A 19,407-nucleotide genomic window follows, 5' to 3' on the forward strand; every position below is an offset into this window, starting at 1 on the left:
GTTTGTTTACTTCACAACCAACTTTACAAAAATAAATTAAAAAGTCATCATGGTGAGATTTATACATACATATAATACAGTCAAAGCTTTGCTATAGAATAATTTCTTAATTTTCCTAATAAATAAACAATAAGTTGACTCCCTATCATGGTAATATTGACTCCTGACCATTGCATGAAAATGAAGTATTGATTATTATTATTATTAATAAATAAATTAAAATAATTATCATTAACATTCTGATAATTTTTTTAAATAAAATTTTGCAAATATATGTTTACGTCCATATAATTGTAATACAGGCCTTGTGCATATTACAGTCATTAATAAAAAACATTAAAATGAAGGTGTAGCCTACTATATTTGGCAGTCAACTGGAATGAAAGAACTGGTGTTGAGTTTAATCATGTGATTTAAAGAGCTGTATGTGTAAGTCTAGGGCTCATTGCATCATGATGCTTTGCAATCTCTGCTTATCGTCTGCAAGAGTGAAATTGTGTGTGTACGTGGTGGTTAGGTAGGTTTCAAATACTGAAAATGCCCTCAGAGGAATAGCTCACATGGGTCAAACCAGCCTGTATGTCGGTTAAATATATCATCTGCATGTCAAGTTCACTGGGTTCATTGCTCTATGCATTGCAGTGAAAGATTGTAGACCCTAAAGGAGATGTGAGAGTGGAAAGAAACCCATTACCCCATGTATGACTGTAACTCTGAGATTGCACAGCTCTGAGGTGCCTGAAGATGAGATTTGTTTCCATTTCTATTGGCTTCACTTTAGTCCCTAGAACAAACGAAAAATTCTTAACTGCTGAATCAGAAAAACTCTTTAAACTAATGTTAAGTATAATTTTTACATTTTATGTCTATCTTTTGTTTCTGGAAATGTGCTTAGCTATATAGGCAATTCTAACTAAAACAAATGGAAATAGATGTAAAGCTTTCCAGAAAACACAAAAGTGCACTTTAATTTAAACAAAACAATTATTCAATTATATTAAAAAATATATACCAACCACCAATAACCGCTTTTATTTAAGCGACAAATGCTTCATTTGTCATTTGCTGTCTTAAATGCTCTAGCTCCTTAAAGCAGGATGGATTCTGACTGACTCTCAATGTTTTTATCAGTCATCAGCTGGAAAAATGCCTCTGAAAGTGATGCCAATGATATTGTTCCTGTGTCATTATCGTTGCAGGTGTGGTGTGTAAAGAACACAAGATCCAGCTGCAAATGCAATGTACAGCTTATTAATAATAAACAGGATAAACGGGCAAGACAGGATGGTCAGATGCAATAGTGCAGGGATGGTAGCAGGCCTTGACAGTAAGGGGACTGCAATGGGCTGGGATGTCTGCCGATCAACGAAGAGGTGATAATCCAGAAACAGTCAGACAGTAAGTAATCCAGACACGAGCAGAAATCAAACACAGGAACTGTGCAGACTTGAGAGTTACTGACGAGAACAAGGCAGCAAGACATGAAACCCAGAACAATCTGACAATGAACGTAGCAAACACAAGACGATGATGACCAGGTGCGGCTGATCTGATTAGCTCGTCAGCGCAGTTGGTATCTAGGCAACGCTGATAGGCAATCAGACCAATGACAGCACACAACAAACAGTCAGAATGAACAGACAAACCTTCGAACCGTGACAAGTAATCGTTCTTGGTGTGAACGGCCCTTTAACCCAGCTTTCTTCTAACTAAATATCTAATATATGGTTAAGTGTAATTTATGAAACATCAAATCAAATAAATGTTTATAACTGTAGTCCAAACTATAACATTTTCAACACTTAAAGTCACCATACAATTTTCTTTTTCAAGTGTAATTCAATGTGTCACTTGCCATTTCTTTGTAATTGTTTGTGAAATTTACTTCTGAGTAAAAAAAATTATATATTTTCTCTGCTGACGTGGGCGGGGCAACCTGTCACTCACTTGAGATCACAGCATTAGCAAACAATAATTTTCCAGACAATTTCCGATGGACATAATGCCATACATTTTTTCTTGTTCAAGAAACTGTTTCACTTGGATATACATTACACTAGGGAAGAAAAGTCTATCGCAACTTGTTTCATGCCGACTTTAAACAAAACACTAGTCTCCTTCTTTTTCAACAGTAAACATGAGGCTTACAAAAATACAAGACAGTAGCAAGTTAGGATGATTCACCGCTAAAATTGTGACTCATGCATGCATATTTTCTTCATGAAAGCAAAATTCTGAGCAGTTTTATACATGTGTGCACTGTGTGTACTGTGATTGGGAGTTTCAGCAAAATGACTTCTTTCAGCTAAATGGAACAAAATAAATAATATTTTCCAGTACCGGCACCTTATAAAATGAGATGTAAATTGCCAGAGACCAAAATCACAGTCTTCAAGCCATTCCTGCTGCTAGATGACTTCATACCAAACTCAAACAATGGCTCATTGACCAAGTACTGGCAAAAGCAAACTGTAAACAGGGTGGTGTCCACCACTGAACTAGAATTAATGAAAGCTTTGACCTAATGCAGATACAGAATCCGTTTTTGAAGGAGAGTATAGTCTAAGATCTGTGCCATATGTTTATGGACTGCTGGCTCTGGTGTACTGTGCCAGACATCAGATATCTGATACAAAGGTATCAGATATCACATTAGGTAAACTGTCAGAATAGCAGGATGAAGAAACAATGTAAGACAAAAATGTATGTTTGCATAGAATCTGAATCCTGTGCATGCATCCTAAACCATGTGTTTGCAATTCGTGTACAGGAAATAAAAAAGCAAATGAAACATTTGAGTTTGTAATGCCAATATACCTGGGGGAAAACATATGCTTTGCAGAGCAGGAAATCTCAGCTGTATTAACAAATCCATTCCATACTCCGCTCCAGTTCCCCTTGCACTCAGTAAGAGAGCCCTTGTTCTTGACTGACTGTGAATGCTGCACTGTTCTCCTGCCACCTCTTAGGCCTGTTTATGGCTCCTGCCCCAGACCAGCTCTCTATCTGCCCTCAAATGTTTGTGTAACTTCAATTTTAGAATCATAAAAAAATGGAGACCAAGGCAAATGTCCTGCTTTGGCTTAAGGTTTGGAGACTAAAAAAGGATTACAGAGGCAGTATAAGATAGTCGTGAACATTTTTGCTCCAAGAAACTCTTATCTTTGTAAGCAACTGCAGTTAAGGTGAATTGCAAGCCTGCTATAGGAAAGAGCGGAGTCATTTTACCTATTCCACACATATTTCACAAAGTTGAAATATCATCAGTCTGAGCCAGTAAAGCCTATTTATGGTCATCAATCATGCTGTCCCTTTGATAGATTGACAAATACATAAATACAGATAGACAAATAGACACATCTGACGGATAGGAATTGGCATACGAGAATGAGATAAGAGTTGCAAAATACTTGGCGGCCACTTGATATGCAGTTTGAGTGGATGTATGTGTGATTGCGCCTGTGTTACATTTTAGCATTACTTTTTAATAGAATTAAAATTCAATTGCATTGCCCAACAGAGGCATGACATGTTCTCCATATTTTTCTCACAGTGCTTAAATAGGTTTGTTATATATTTAACTGGTTATTTAAGGTTTATCACAGTCTGTACACTGAACTTGATAATGGAGAAGCCTGAAGGAACCTCTAACATGGTGTTCCTCTGTTCATTGATTTAATAACTGGTGACCAGCTGAAATAAGATTGGCATGATGGTATGTATTTTTGAACTGCGTGTTCAGTACATGATCTGGCAGCGGGTGTTGATATCCAGGGTTATCAGAGGTCTTCAGTCCAAATCAGCCATCCTTTCTCTGTATTAAAGAGTTGTTTCATATATGAATGCTTAAAAAAATAAAAACAGAAAGTAGGAAAATGGAAATCTCTCAACATTCTCTGCATTCCTCATTGAGCGGAGAAAACCCTGCTAACATTGAACCTTTGGCTGCTTCAAGTGCTTTTATGATTTTAAAGAGAGCTTTATAAGTAGGTAAAGGCATTTTATAAGCCCTTGATTCACATATTCATAAAACCCAGGTGTCAGTCTACTCGTAGAGAGTCTTATCTTCTCTCTAAGTCCTCAGAAATCTGCATTATTATTCACATTTTTGTGGGTGCTTGAGAGTTTACACCAACAAGAGTAAAGGAACTCAGGTCTCACTGTCACCTGTGTTTGTTTTTTCATGCAAGACTACCTGCTGAATCGTCCCCAGACCGTAACAATATTTTTGTCACTTTGGCAAGAAAGTATAAAGTCTATACATTGGGCAGATCAGACGCATTCTCACTGACTCAAGTTAATTAGAAACAGAATCTGACAATGTGAATTTTTATTAATTTAATTTTTAGAAAAATCACATCAAATCCATATTCATTTCCCAAGGCATCCATTCTTTCTTTAATAAAATACAGCCATTCTTATCTTCACATCTGATTCATACATAATATCACAAATTCATATTCACTGAATTGCACTTAAAACATTTAAAAAAAATAATATTAATTCCAACGCTACCTACTTTACACTGACATTTGCTCAGCAGATCATAAGGCACAGAATCCATTTATTTAGCATGTTGCATTCAATTGCATAAAATTCAGCACATTACATTTCTAACATCCAACCAAAAAAAAAGAAAAGAGACCAAACATATGTACATCTTGCAAATAAAAAGCTTGATAAACAAAATGATCAAAACCAAATAATTTTTAAGGCCAATTTATTAAAGGAATACATATTAAACATGATAAATATAAATATTTCTTTCTTTTACCTAAAAAGAAAAAGAAAAAGTAGTAACCAGTTAAAGTTTACCCCTTCAGTATGAAGGATAACCTTACTGGTTGCACACCAACTGTTCATCTCTTCCATAGTAAAATCTTCAACTGAAATCAGAGCCCCTATAGGGACATAGTGATAAAAAAAAAGAATAAAAAAAAAAGGTTTGACAGGTTTTACCGCCCATCTCCTGTTTTTTCCATCACCGTGTCCCTTTAGGAGCTCCGCAGAAAATCGCCCATTGAGACACAGGCTTTAGATATATCCTCTTCAAATAATCCGACTTGATTTGTTCTTGGTTTCATTTTTTATAGTGCACCGTCAGCATATGTGGCACAAAATGGCAGCAGTTTAACTAAAGTTATCTTAGCACAGACAAAGACAAAGGCACATTTTATACAATAAACTGACAAAGCAGTTACATAGTGTTTACTCTAGACCCCCAGTGGTCTTGTTTACAGATGTGTCTGGCTCTTCAGGAAAAGAGGTCATCACATACGTTTTACTTTAACAAAAGAATGAAACATGCTGTATTGCACAGTAGCAACATGTCATTTCAACCAGCCTCTGTTCCCTCTTCAATCTGGTAAAGTTCTACTTATAATCAGAAGGTAAATCATATTAAAAGCTTTTAAGAGAATGCTAATCTTCTTCAGTTGTCATGCTGAGAGAAATATTGTTGCTAAAAGCTGTCAACACTTTTGGATAGTTAGCTAGTTAATTACATCAGCTCAAGTCACCAGTAGGGGCTGCAGGTTGCAATGTTTCCCCAACTCTGCCACTGTCGGAAAATGCTATTGGATTGGAGAGGACTTTTACATTTATAAACATCCTTGTCTTGCGTTTTCCTGCCTAACTTCCTGGGTTCATTTGGTTTCTTACTCTGGGTTGAGGAATTACATTTATTGTTTTGTTGCCAAGATGTTGAAACCAGTCCATAATTTCTGCCATCGTTGTTGTCCCAGTAAGTCTGCTCTCCAGTTCTGTAACTAATGCAGAATTCTACCTTATTCTGAGGTGCCACATACCCAGGTAATTCAATGGCAAATGAGAATGTATCTGTATCCTGGCAACCATAGACATTATTCATAAATGTGCATTCCACATCCTGGAAGCTCTTCCAGGTGTCGAAAGTGATCCGCACATGAACCGACTTATCATAGACCAGGTTACGCACTTTGATTGTGCCGGTGAGGGCCCGCTCCTGTAGGGTACAGTTCTCCAAGCAAACCAAATTCTTCAGCAACCGACTACGGAAATCCAGATAGTCTGCCGCTGGCTGTGGAAAGTCTAGAATTCTGCTCTGGACAGAATTTATATGGAGAGTGGCTGTGACGTTCTCTAGGTCTTCCAGGTCAAACTGCGGTTCGGATGTGACGGGTTCTCTATTATCGAAAGTAGAAAAGACATGCACCGCTGTTAACGACATACCCTTTGAGTCTGCAAACACAACCTTCTTCTTGGTCTTAGATTTTGGGTTCTGCCAGCCCAGACAGGGGGGCTCCAGGCGGGCTCTGGAGCTCAAGCAGGGCCGCAGGGGTTTGTAGCAGGGTTTGTAGCAGGTTTTGACCAGGTTGCGTGCCCTGTAGTCATCATAAGAGCTCAGGAAGCTGTGCAGTGGGGGAGAATGAGTAATGTACAGCTGCACAGCCACATCCGCGGGCATAATTGGACCCGGTATTGGGGGACTGAGGATATGAAGAATTCTAAACAAAGACACAAAAGACAACCCAGATGTGTGAGTACAAAGCCTTAAAATGTATCTTAAGATATTGTGCTTTTAAATTTTTCCCAAAATATTCTCAGAAGAAACCTTTTATGAAACACAATAAAAATTAGCCATGAGTGGAAATTATCAAAACTATTATGACAATGACCCTTGAAACTCCCAAAGGTTGTAGGGCTTTTAAAGGCTTAGTTCACCCATTAATTCATAAAAAAAAAATATATATATATATATATATATATATGTATATGTATATGTATATGTGTATTTATTTATTTTTATTCTGCACTGAGCAACCTGGCAAATTATTTCCTTTGTATCCCGGTCACGACTGCACCTTAAAAGAGAGCATTCAGCCTTTGGCCAGTTTTTGGAAGACACTGAAACGGTCGTCATTACATTCTTTTCTTGTAGGCTATGGATGTTAAATAGTTCTGTTAAAAAAAAAAGTGATGTCACTTCGCAAAAGCTAGGCCTATAAGCCAATGATTTTCGTTAATTCATATTTTGCTTCTTTTTCTTTCTCTGTGACATATTTTCTACTGTCTTTACAGTAAAATGTTAAAAGAACTTTGTATCTTGACTACGAATAAAAATTACAAATAAGCCTAGCTACCATTTTTGTATAGCCTAGCCTACATTTTATATTTGTTATAGGCCTACTTAAATGTGAGATTCTGGAAACGAGAAATAAATTTAGCAGGATCGGTCGGGTCGGGAAGAAAATCATTGTAAGCAGGTAAACACATGAATGAAAGAAAAGTAAAAACGAGGGGGAGCGGGTGCGTGCGGAATAGAATCTAGCAGGAGCGGGCCAAATTTGACCAAATTTGTACTAATGTCACTAATGTATAGATTAATATCTTACCCTCATGGTCTTAATTTCTTTCTTTTTTTTTGTTTTTTTTTGCTCATTGTTAACTCTGCTATTCTCATTTGTATTCTGACGACGTTTAACATATTAATACATTTTGTATATAGTATACAAAGTTGTAGGTCAAAAGCATGTCATCTCTCTATTTTTTGCAAAAATACATAAAAATAAAAGTTTAAAAAAAAATTTTTTTTAAGTAGACTTTGAGCTCATGTCCCAGTCGGGTTCGTCACTTATTGGGGTTCCCTGGAAACATTTCCGTTGTGGTCTGACTCTGTGCTTTGATGTATTTGGTGGTGTTGTGAACTTTTGCAGCGTATGTCTGTATTTGGTTGTGTTATGAATATTTGGAGCACACATGTGTTGTAAAACTAATGAAGATGTTTTCTCAATTTGCGGGTGTTTTTTTTCTATTTGCATGCGTTTTCTTCAGTTGTAGCGCGTTGAGCTCTCTCGGCCACTGTATGAACTAACCCTTTAAAAGTACATTTTGATTTACTTGTGAATGTGCTTCACTTAGGGTTTGAAACAGTAATCACAGAAGTTGTCATCATTGACAAAACATAAACATTGTCATTATTCCTCACTTATCTAGATTTTTTTACATCACAACAGATTACAAATATATCACCATTTAAAAAAAAAAAAAAAACGTCCTTACCTTGTGGAACTCATAGAGAAAGTGCTTCAGTTTAAAGTGGTCTCTTGAGCAAAGCACATTACAGCAGACACACGACTTTTCAACAATTCCAGAGCGCTGATTTTAATGTAAAATTGGTTATTTCAAGACTACACCTCCAGGTGTGCTGCCTTCCTGCTCTGCCGACACACCCACTCCACGCGGAACACAGTGCGAGCCCTTTAATAAAGCCTCGTCCCGCTTATTTGCATATTCCACACCCCAGCCAGTAACTGAGCCGCAGATTTTTGTCTCGACCAATCATCACTGGAATAGATTTAGTAGCTGTGGTGGATCCCTGTCGGTGCAAATTGTATCGCACATGTGTGAATATACTGCCAGTTGGTGTTATTCCTCTCTGGTATAGTAATGGCTATAGTTGATTTGATCTTTTATTGCAAGACTTGTAATTGCTATCTATCTACATTCAATTTCAGATGGAGGTAATCTTTAATTAAGTGTTGTGGTTTGCCCTGTGTGAATGTAGGTCATTATGTGTAAACTTAATCTTTATTTTCTGAAAGTTGTAATGAACCATGAATCTAAACTCAGCACTGACACTAACAATATATACAAATGTATATAACACCACCATAAAGACCCAACAATGGTGTGTCTACCATGGTCCAAAGGTCCAAATGGTCCCTTTTTTTTTTTTTTTTTTGCATCATCCCACGAGTCCAAAATCAGGTCATCTACATGCCAAAGTTCTTCACACAAGCTATATCATTACACCTTTGTAAATATTGACTAAAATCCAGCAAGTATTACATCAGACAGTCTTCCCTATTTCTTTCAGGTTTGCAAAGCTAGCATGCTGTAGCCTAGGCCTAGCCTAGATGTTAATTCTGCGTTATTTTATCACCATTTTTACTGATCATTATCCTCTTTGATTAACGATTAAGTAATCAAACCCACTGATTGATTGATGTGCATGGCTAAATGCCTACATCTGAGTGATAAATACCTTAGCACCTTCCTTATTGATGTGCAAATGTGAAGCTGTTGTTTTTGGTGATTAGAGGTTATCAGCCAGTGAGGCACCTAACCAGCCATAGGTCCAAACACGTGCAAATATAACACTTAAAGACCTCTCTTTGTCTCTCATCTCATATTTTCCTCACCGAGAAAGGGGAATTATTAAACTCCTTTACATTCCCACGTGAATCTTTGCGTTTGCTTCCAAAACTTTTGCGTTCCACATGCAAACTTTGCGTTCGCTAGCAAAACTTTATCGTTCCACGTGCAAACTTTGCGTTTGCTAGCAAAACTTTTCATTAGTTTGGAAAACTTTTGCATTCTTTGCGAGCGGACGCAAAGTGTCTCGGGGGAACGCAAGTTTTGCTAGCGAACAGCCTTGAAATATTATTCCTCCAATCTCGTATTTTCATGTGATCATGTCCACCTGGCCTAAACCAAGGGCTCTGTAATATTGTGATGAAATGTAGCCTATGGCTTAAAATTTAATTTTTAAAGTATATTACTTTAGTCATGTAGCCTACTTGAAAAATGCATTTAGACATTTGAGTCATTTGTGTTAGAGAACATCTGCAAGGATTTAGACTGACCTCATCCAGGTCAGTCATTGTTGCTTCTCTGGCACTAGGATACGATTAGTCTATAGAATTACAATTGCATAATAAGCCCCATGTCACGCTGCCAAACCCCACACAAGCCTGGAATAAAATGTGTGCTTGGCTATGTTACAAAACTTCAATGTCTTATTCACTATAATTTACCAATTGGAATATGCAGTGGTGGAGAGGGACATCTAGTGGACACCTCAAAGAAATTATTCATTTTAAATGTATAAGCCTAATCTTATACTTGATCGACACCTGCCTTGTGTTTGCTTGGCTGCCATGTCTCAAACAATACTGTTAAAATACACACTTGTCTTTTAGATAGGTAGATAGATAAAACAGTGTGGCACGCACAAGTCACATTGCAGTTTCATGTGTATTTCAACACTCCTCAAGCACAGACAGACTATTCCATGGGACCGTCTTGTGTCACGGCCAGATTTCCAAACACATGATCTAATTCAGCCAATCAGTGAGCCAGAAGCTGTCTTGACTACCTAGGTTTGTTTGGGTCAATGCACCACGCCAATCAGCTGTCTAAAAATAGCCTGGCATACAGGGTTATTTGGCATGTTACAACTTTACAGACTGAAAGAGACAAATGCAAAGGATTTTTCATGACTGTACTAAAAATGTGATCACAATTTGCCCTAAGTTTGGCAGGGATTATTGTAATAGAAATGTATATAATTTTTGGTTTTGAGTCAAATATTTTAACAGAACAGTTTGATCTGAACCTGTTCAAACAGAACAGCTGTGAAGAGGGATGACCTCGGGAACTACAAAATAGCTGATGATTTTTCACAAATTAATTTGATATTATTGAGAAGACTCGCACAATAATTTGCCTTATCCCAGATACATTTTTTTTTTCAATAATCTATTTTTTTCCTTTCATTTCTTTTCCTTTTTGTTTACTTGTTTGCAACAGCTAGCTCACAGGTTGACCATGCAGGAAAAGTAATGGAGATCTGCATTAATATCTCTCATCCAGCAGGGGCTGCTGTTGTTCTCATCATAGTTTACAGGCATTGAATCAGACTTAATGACTAGCCCTACTGTACAAATGTGTGTTGCATTTGTTAGTGTGTACAGATTTTCAGTATTTAACTGTAAGTCATAGGGTTGGCTGCTTAATCTGTTTCCATAAATCATCTTTAAAAATAAGCTTGCTGCTTCCACTAATGAAGCAAATTGGTGACGTGTGCCTAGATGCCGGCTGACACAAGATGCAGAGCATGCAAAAAACTTGCGCGTTTTAATCTTTGTAAAAATGTTTCCCACTGCGTTTTAAAGCTGAACCCCATGAGGCAGCAGAAATTCTGATACGGTGAGCAAATTAACTCTTTGTCAACAGTCACTGGTGTCTTGTTATTTTCTTATTGACCAAATTACCCATGAGCCCCGTGTTTCCACATGTATGGCACAGCTTCCAAGCTCTACTATGTAAGTACTAATTCTGTGTGTCTTGTGTCATTCTTTGCCGTTTTCCATTGGATCGGTGTAAGGCTTAAGAGGGTGAATGTGGCGTAAGGCCAGGTTGTAGAATAGAACATTGCAAGGGTGTCTGAATGGGTCACTTCTCCACTTTGTACAAAACTGTTCTGATGTGGGAAGCGCCTTGAGTCCCTTTGTGTGATTCTCAGGAGTCCCAGTTGGGTTTTGGGGAGGCTTGTAGTGTTGTTTCCCTGTAGATCAGGATGGGAAAGGGGGCCTTAAAAGGGGCATCTGGCTGAATGCCTGTTTTAAACACTTGATTTATGTGCACTGACTAAGAGCCAGTCTGTTTAGTAAGTGATGTGTCTGTGTAAGAGAGTGTGTGTTTGAGTGTGTATTTGTTTGATAGACTGGGATGAAGCAACTCATTGAGATTCTGTCTCCAAACACAGTGTGTAATGAACAACAGTACACTGTCTATAAAATACTCTGGTAATATTCAAAAACATTGTAATTTCCACACCTCTGAAATATAAATCGGAGTGAACTGAACAAGTATGTTGGAAGCATATTTATGTAATTTGCTTATTAATATAAAGTAACTCAAAGAACAAAAAGTCAGTATTGGTTCCCTGTTGGCATCATCATTTCATGTTTCATGTTCCTCCCATCTCCTTGAACAGATAAAATAGAACAAAACTTGTAATTTCCATATTAATACATAGCATAGTAGCCTAGCCTACGTGAACTCGAAATCAGTGTATATTTAATCTGTTCATTAAAGGTCCCATTGCATGGATTATTTTTAGTATTTTAGAATGTTTCCTGGGGTGCCCTTATAATGTTAGTATGTTTTTTAGATCAAAAGTTGTTATAATTTAGAAATAAAAGGCATATTTCCTAGCCTGATTTTAGCCTCTGATTTGAACGCTCTGTTTGAAGAGGTGTGTCTGCTGTGAGACTTCAGTGTAAACGCCCACTGCTGTGACTGGCTGACAATTACACATCAGAAATTCACATAACCCACTGGTTTTTCAGAGGCTCGGATGAAGGAACTAAAAAAATACTTTTGTGTTCATTTGTAGATCCAAACACTGAGCAACTGCCATGCTTCGCTCGTTTGCAAGCCATGATGTCTCTCGAAGAAAAACCAATATCGCGCTTGTGCAGCTCATTTTCTCATGGGTGGGCCAAATTCTTTTTGCAGGCAAAGAAGAGAAAGGGGAGGTAACCTTTCCCCTTATGACGACATAAGGGGAAGATTTCTAGATTCGCCCATCTGAGCTTTCATTTTCTCAAAAATACCCAGGGCTTGGTTTACACACATCAAAACGTCTAGCCACTGGGGGACCATAGGCAGGCTAGGGAAACTCATATTAAGGTTAAAAAACCTCATAAAGTGAAATTTTCATGCAATGGGACCTTTAACTGCTTGAAGGAACCGATTCACCAGAATTAATCGAACTTTCCAAAGCTACATAGTGGATCATTAAGGAAGAACCGAACCACTAAAATGAATCGGATTTTTCAACAGATGGGGACCATTTATGATTCGGATTTTCTAACGCTACATATGATAAAGATCCATGTAGGATTAACTGAATAAAAAAGAAAAAGACAAAAACGAATATATACGAGAGGGAGTGTGTTTGGTTTTCCCCTTCTGCTTGAAAATCTCCACTAGCATATGGAAACAGATGAAATACTGTGCAGCACGCTAAACTGTCAGTTAAGTGCATTCATTCATCTTATTAATCTTATTAATTATTATATACTCTTAATTAATAATATTAACTTAACTTAATTAATAATATAAACTTAACTTAATTAATAATATTAACTTAACTTAATTAAAAATATGAACTCTTATTAATATGGGGGGGGGGTGTTTGTGGTTAATGTTCTATTATTTTGGAATTTAAAAGGTTTTCTGGTATGTCTGAGTTTTTGGGGTTACCATTGTGCTGAAGACTAGAGCCTGTGGTGAGTTTAATGATTGGCCAAACACCATTTAAACTGTAATTGCTAAATTTTAAAAGTAATGGCTGTGCACTTCTCAGCACAGATAGTCTCATGGCTAAATACTTAACACAGGCAGGTGTGCTTGTGCTTTTGTTAATTAGCTTGAAATATGAAACATTTGTAATGTAAATAATTAAAAACTATAAGAAATATATTACATTATATATTTCTCTAAGTGTGTTTATGTTGCATGAGTAAATATATCTGCAATATATTACACGCAGTGCCATATCTGATCACATATACGTCTATATATTATGAAGTGTATTACTGAATATACAATTACATACATTATGATATTAGTAAATATATTGTCACATATTTTTCAATATATGAAAAGCGGCAATTCCTATATTATTCAAAATATTGATATATTTTAACACAATATATTATTATGTATATTTTCAAACATACTGTTTAACCATTTAATATATTGATCATTCATATATGGGAAATATATTTCCGGCGTTCCATATGGTGTTGCATGGCTGTTTACCAATACTCGTCCATCTCCCACTCATTTAAAGCCCATGAAAGCGCACCCAACCACACAACTATGGTAGAGTAAATAGGTGATTTGTTCCTTTAAATAAATATTACTTTTTTCTTTCTGTGTGAGATAGTAGTTTGTGAGAAAAAAGTACAGCTGGAAACTCTTTCTCTGGTCATGTCTTTCATGTTGGCCTTGACAGTAAATGCATATATGCTAAAGAATATGTCATATCTGATCCCCAAAAGTACATAATATCAATATCATATCAAATATGTGACTATTCACGATTATATATATACTATATATATATATATATATATATATATATATATATATATAATCCAATTAGTGTTGTTAGGATGTCCAACGTGAATAGTCACATGATATTTGATATGATATTTATGTTTTGTACTTTTGGAGGATCAGATCATATATTACATACATTCTTTATGCCTGATTCAAATCTGAGACACATTAAAGTCACTTTTACAGGTGAGTTGAATTTAACAGAGCAAACACAGGAAAGTCTTTCACTAGTCTTAGATATCATAATATAGATATCATAATATAGTTTCTCACAACATGAGGTGAAAAGATGAATCTGCTGTATTTAACCTTGACAGAGTCTATTACCAAAAAAAACCATTTGTGACAATGAGCATAATATTGTAATCTTTCACTGCTAGACATGTGTGACTCAGAATGTTCTAGGCAGTGAGTGAAGCCTTCAGCAGAAGTATCTGAATCTAACATGTCGCTGTAGTAGGCGGTTGTAAGACTACAGAAAATTCCTGAACAAAAGAGCAATTTATTGCACAATATTTTCCCCTTCTTATAGTTTTGGGTCATCAGGGGGAAAGTGAATGCCGCTTAAAATGGCACATTTTATCGATTTGAACTATGTGCTGTTATATTATCTGTGACTGTCATTTTAGACCAAGCTGACTATTGATGCACAACGGAGAAAGCTATGCTGTCTGAATCTACTGGCAAACACCTTTATACACATCTATATACACATAAATACACAATATAAACAGTTATATAAGGTCCTTTTATTCATCTTGTGTGAGCTCTGAAGGACTTTTAATCTTATCATCCAGCTGTGTTCAGCATGAATGATAAAAAGATTTCCTGCCATATATCTAGGCTAACATTTTGGTTAAAAAATATATGCATACGTAATTAATTACATTTGTTTTTAATTGATTTGAGTATTATTTGCAAAAATCATATACAACAATTTTCATAATGAATAAAAATTCAAAGGTCATGCGTGGAATACAAATCACAATTAGTCATTATCTACAAAAAGGGAAATCAGGTTTAGTTGCAATATACACAAGTCATACATTTTGTAAGCAATGTGATTAGTTTGTTTGTTAAATATTACAAATAAACTACTTTTTTCTGTCTATTTGTCTTCCTCTTCACATAAGGACTGTTTTTATCCATGATGTTTTTAGGGTGCCGACTAGCTGGTAAGCTTCTTCTAAGTCGTTTTTTGACACCCGACAGCGTTGTCTTTCCGTCTTTTTTTCATGCATCAACATTCTTATCCTCTACTGGGTCCGAAAAAGCATTGATAGCAGATGTTTCTCTTTTTTAACCATCAAAAAACTTGACAAAAAAGCTGCATACAGAATGCCATCCCTCTCCACAGTAGCTCACAGCAGGCCCCATGTCTGAGATTCCATCATTCAGTACTTCTTCGAACCCCTCATCCTCTTCTTTCTTCACCTCCTCTTCCTTCTCTTTCTGTACTTCTTTTTCTTTCCTCATGGGTGCCTCTGTTTTGCGCTTGCTCTCTTCTTGCGTTCCCTCGCTAATGTGTGTGGTCGTCTCTTCTCCGCTTCTCTCTGTGAGTTTCATGTGAGATGCGCTGGGTGCTCTCTTACACAGCCGTGTTTTCAGGACTTTCTCCCCCTCGCAAGCATTCTTTCGCTTCTTCAGTTTGCTCACCACTTGTTTCCAGTACTGAGAGGACTGGGTGCTGTACACGGAGCATTCCTGAGGTTTTCCAGCAAACTGGCATGTGTAGGGAGGTTTGAGCCCCTCCTCCTCAGGGGAAGAGCAGCTCACCTGGAGCAGGATGTTAGCTCCTCTCTCTAGCGTCTCCCAGGTGCAGCGGTGCCCATCCTTAGTGCTTAGTTGACCGGACCCCAGCGAGGGATTTATGGCAGTACTTTCGGATCCAGTCACTGCATCTGATGGTTGTTTGGACTTCTTTTTTGTCTCAGAGAATGATAGGAGGAGGAAGAGGAGGGAAAAGGTTAAGAATAGACTCCGCTCTCGCATGGCTGTGTGTATGAAGGTTATAGAAAGGAAGAAATCTCTGGTTCAGGGCACACACAGCACCCTCAGAAAAGAGAAATCAGCACCTGCAAAATTAGAGCGGAAAAACATTAATGCATGATGAAGGGTTATTATTTATAGTTAACTAAAACCCCTAAATTATTTTGATTAAAATAAACGTTAACTGAAATAAAGCATTTTTCCTTTTCATTTGGTTTAACTGTACTAAAATAACTCAAATAAAATAAAATAGACATAAAAAAGACAAAACGCACAATAAAATAGCTAAAACTTTAATTAAAATTAAAATGACTAAGAAAATACAAAAATAAACACGAATCTATAATAAAACTAAAATGAAACTATTATAGCTTCTCAATGATACTAAATTTACACTGACATGATGCAGACTAGATAATTGAGTCTTAAAATGTTTTATAATTTCATTAACATATAAGAATTTAATTTAATAAGAATTTATGTAATTTTAAAATAATAAACCCTTTTCAAATTTCAAAAGTAAAACAATTACCTTTTATTTTGATCATTTGTTATTTATATAGTTATAATTTTATTCATTAAATTGGAATAGATCTGCATGAGTCTGTATGCATCAATATAATATAACAACAACCTGATAAACCAAATCACATCCCATCCTCCTCATCCTAATAAACACAACTAGCACAGATATGATGCGTTTCCCCTCCTTATACGCCACTCAAGCACTTGTATTCTAGAAAACAGAGCTGTAAAGTTTCATATTTAGCGTTTTTCTCAGAGCTTTTTACTTACCGAGCTGACTTCTTCTAAAGACTGCGAGTGAGAGAAGCTTGTGGAAGGATAAGAATGGAGGGGGTGGAAATAAAGGATGGAATCGAGGGATATAGGAAAAAAAGGGGGGGAAAGGGGGGCTGCATGGTGGATGCTTTCTGGGGGCATCAATAGGGTATCCAAACCTTCCAGAATCTGGCACCTCCCTCCTCGTCTGAAGACAAATGGACACCCCTCACCCCATCCCTTCTCTTCACTCCTTTGTCTCCTTTCAATCTTTTAGTTTCTCTCTCGCCTATCCTTCTTTCCAAGGCATTTTGTGTTGTGTACTTTTTTGCTATTAAATAAATAAAATAATAATAATAATTGAAGCCATTTCAAAAGGGAAACTGCTAATTACTTTAATGCAAAAAAACAAACATCAAACAACATTTGTTTGTGCTTGTTTCTTTTTAAATGTACTTATTCTTGGATAAGCAAGCACTATCATTTTCCCTTAGGGGGCTTTTTACATTTTCATTCTTTTATCCAGTTAAAAATAGTGCTGTAGACTTTTGGAGATTATGTGTGTGTGTGCGCACGCCTGCCATTTTGTGTTTATAGTCTGTCAGGGTATTTGTATGTGCGTGTTTGCATTTCCATATGCTTACGTATCTGGCAACTCTTTTTAATCCTCAATCTAAAGCATCCCTATGGCCCGGTCGTGCTCTGCTCTTTATATGTTCAGTTGATGCAGATTCTTGATAGTCAGTTGTGTCTCCATACCAACCAAACCCCAGCTGCTGACCCACAGCAGACGCTGGTAAAGTCATACATGGCTGTTGTCTTGCTCGGGGCCTCACAGGCAGTTTGGATTCATTCCAAACCCCGAGTGTGCTTTTGGGTATTGCATGTTGAACTCAGAGGTACATTTTCAGGCCAGGGCAGGCTTTGCTTTATTTACAATTTTTTTTATTTTTTTTTTTAATGTGAAATGACTAATAAATCAGTGTTTTTGCTGTTTGCTTCATTCTCTTTATCTAGTGACTCATATACTGACTAATGAGCACCACTGAGCAAAAGCAATTTGGGTATTAAATATGGCCCTGAGATTCTTCTCATAGTTCTTCATTTTGAAGATGAATGAAATGGTTTTAATTGAGCATGAGAAGAATGTGTGGCATGGGTGAAGGTTTTTCTGTTCAAATAATGTGTTTTTGTTAAGATTCAGAATGAATTCCACACAAGGTAAATTATCAGCAATTTGTCAGATCATAGTAGCAACATCTCCCTCTGCTGGTGGTGGTGATGTGCTTGGGAGTAGGTTTCTTCATGAGTTTTAGATTCAGGAGACCCATTTGCTGAATATGTATGCATTGTTGATTTATTGATATGGATTAAGGACCCTGGATTTCTACCCTATAAACTTATTTAGATATAGAACTAGATTTTTTTTTTTTTTTAATTCATCATAAAAATGCCCATGGAGTTTTATGATTTTATTCACTTACATGCTTTTTTGAATAATGTTAAGGGTCACGTTTGAAGTTTGCTACTTTCTTTTTGATTTTTTTTTTAAAAAAGTAGGCTATATTTGTTAAGTTTTGTTAAAATTATTATTTAACATAACTGAACCAACATGAAGACATTATAGTATAATTTTAAGTCATGTTAAGGGTCCCTTTGAAGTTTGCTATTTTTTGCAACATTTTTAATAATGTTTTATTTTTTAAAGCTGCAGTCCGTAGTTTTTCCTCTTTGTCACCATCTCTGTTCGAAATCTGCAATTGCAGTTATTCGCGGAATCATCAACTTGCCTCGGCACGGCACAGCGCGGATGAATCCAATGTTTTGAGGAGAATGTGCAGCTGTCAGTCACCTCGCCGGTCAAAGTTAGCCTGTAACTATGTGATGTTGAATATGCTATGTTAAATAGTTGCCCTACCTATTCAACAGGATAGCTCATGTATGCAGGCTTAAACAAGGTTAACGCTCCTCTTACCGATCGTGACAGCAAATCCCCATCTTTCCAGTGTAAGCCATCCTTACTTTTCATCATTGAAACAACTAAGGTAGATGTTTGTGTTCTCCTTTGTTGTGCTTAACGTTGTTTTATCGGTCGTTAACTGGATAGTAGTCAACAAGTCAAACATAGCCTGATCTCAATGCTAAAACTGGCTATTATGCTCTTAACTATTAACTGATTTTGCACGGGCACTGCACTAGTTCTGAATAACAGAGAAGAAAAAGCCATCAGGTTGGTTGGAACAACTTAAGACACTTCAGTTTCTAATCCCAGAGTTATTAATAGGTGCACATACATTATTTTTTAACTTTTAAACTTAAAATTGTCTTTTCTTTTCTGTTTCTTTTTCAAAACTGCATCACAGCATTTGCTGCCGTATCGATACAGAATTATCCGTGTTGATATATTGCTGTATTGATATTTTGAGCACAGACCTATTTAAAGCCTTGTTCCATGTGCCTTTGAGCACCAGCAACTCCAAAGGTCTCTGCACGGCCCTGGAATTAAAAACATTATTACAAGCTTACCGTTTTGAATCGAGCTAAGGCAAGCAGATAGTTTTGAACACTGGCTGGTTATGTACTTGCTCAAACATTTATTTTGGATAATTTTGAAACCAAAAGAGTTACGGACTGCAGCTTTAAGGTTTATTACAAATGCTTAATGATTGTTTAATGTAACTAAATCAACACATGAAGACATTGCAATTTACAAAAAACAATAAATAAAAATGAAGTCAT

The 19,407-nt window shown here is 36.6% G+C and overlaps 2 protein-coding genes across 2 annotated transcripts; both read right to left on the reverse strand.

Annotated features, from left to right (window-relative positions):
• Positions 1–4,313: 4,313 nt before the first annotated feature.
• ppp1r3ca (protein phosphatase 1, regulatory subunit 3Ca) lies at positions 4,314–8,211 on the reverse strand. The gene is made up of 2 exons (XM_082142651.1): positions 8,041–8,211; positions 4,314–6,485 (listed from the first exon to the last, which is right to left on the reverse strand). Exons 1-2 carry the CDS (start codon positions 8,052–8,054, stop codon positions 5,516–5,518), a joined length of 984 nt encoding a protein of 327 aa, XP_081998777.1. The 5' UTR covers positions 8,055–8,211; the 3' UTR covers positions 4,314–5,515.
• Positions 8,212–14,629: 6,418 nt separating this feature from the next.
• On the reverse strand, positions 14,630–16,839 carry fgfbp3 (fibroblast growth factor binding protein 3). The gene is made up of 2 exons (XM_082142192.1): positions 16,684–16,839; positions 14,630–15,974 (listed from the first exon to the last, which is right to left on the reverse strand). Exon 2 carries the CDS (start codon positions 15,889–15,891, stop codon positions 15,199–15,201), a length of 693 nt encoding a protein of 230 aa, XP_081998318.1. The 5' UTR covers positions 15,892–15,974; positions 16,684–16,839; the 3' UTR covers positions 14,630–15,198.
• Positions 16,840–19,407: the final 2,568 nt, after the last annotated feature.

The sequence above is a fragment of the Leuciscus leuciscus genome (assembly GCF_965113295.1).
Source record: "Leuciscus leuciscus genome assembly, chromosome: 17".
NCBI classification, from domain to species: Eukaryota; Metazoa; Chordata; class Actinopteri; order Cypriniformes; family Leuciscidae; genus Leuciscus; species Leuciscus leuciscus.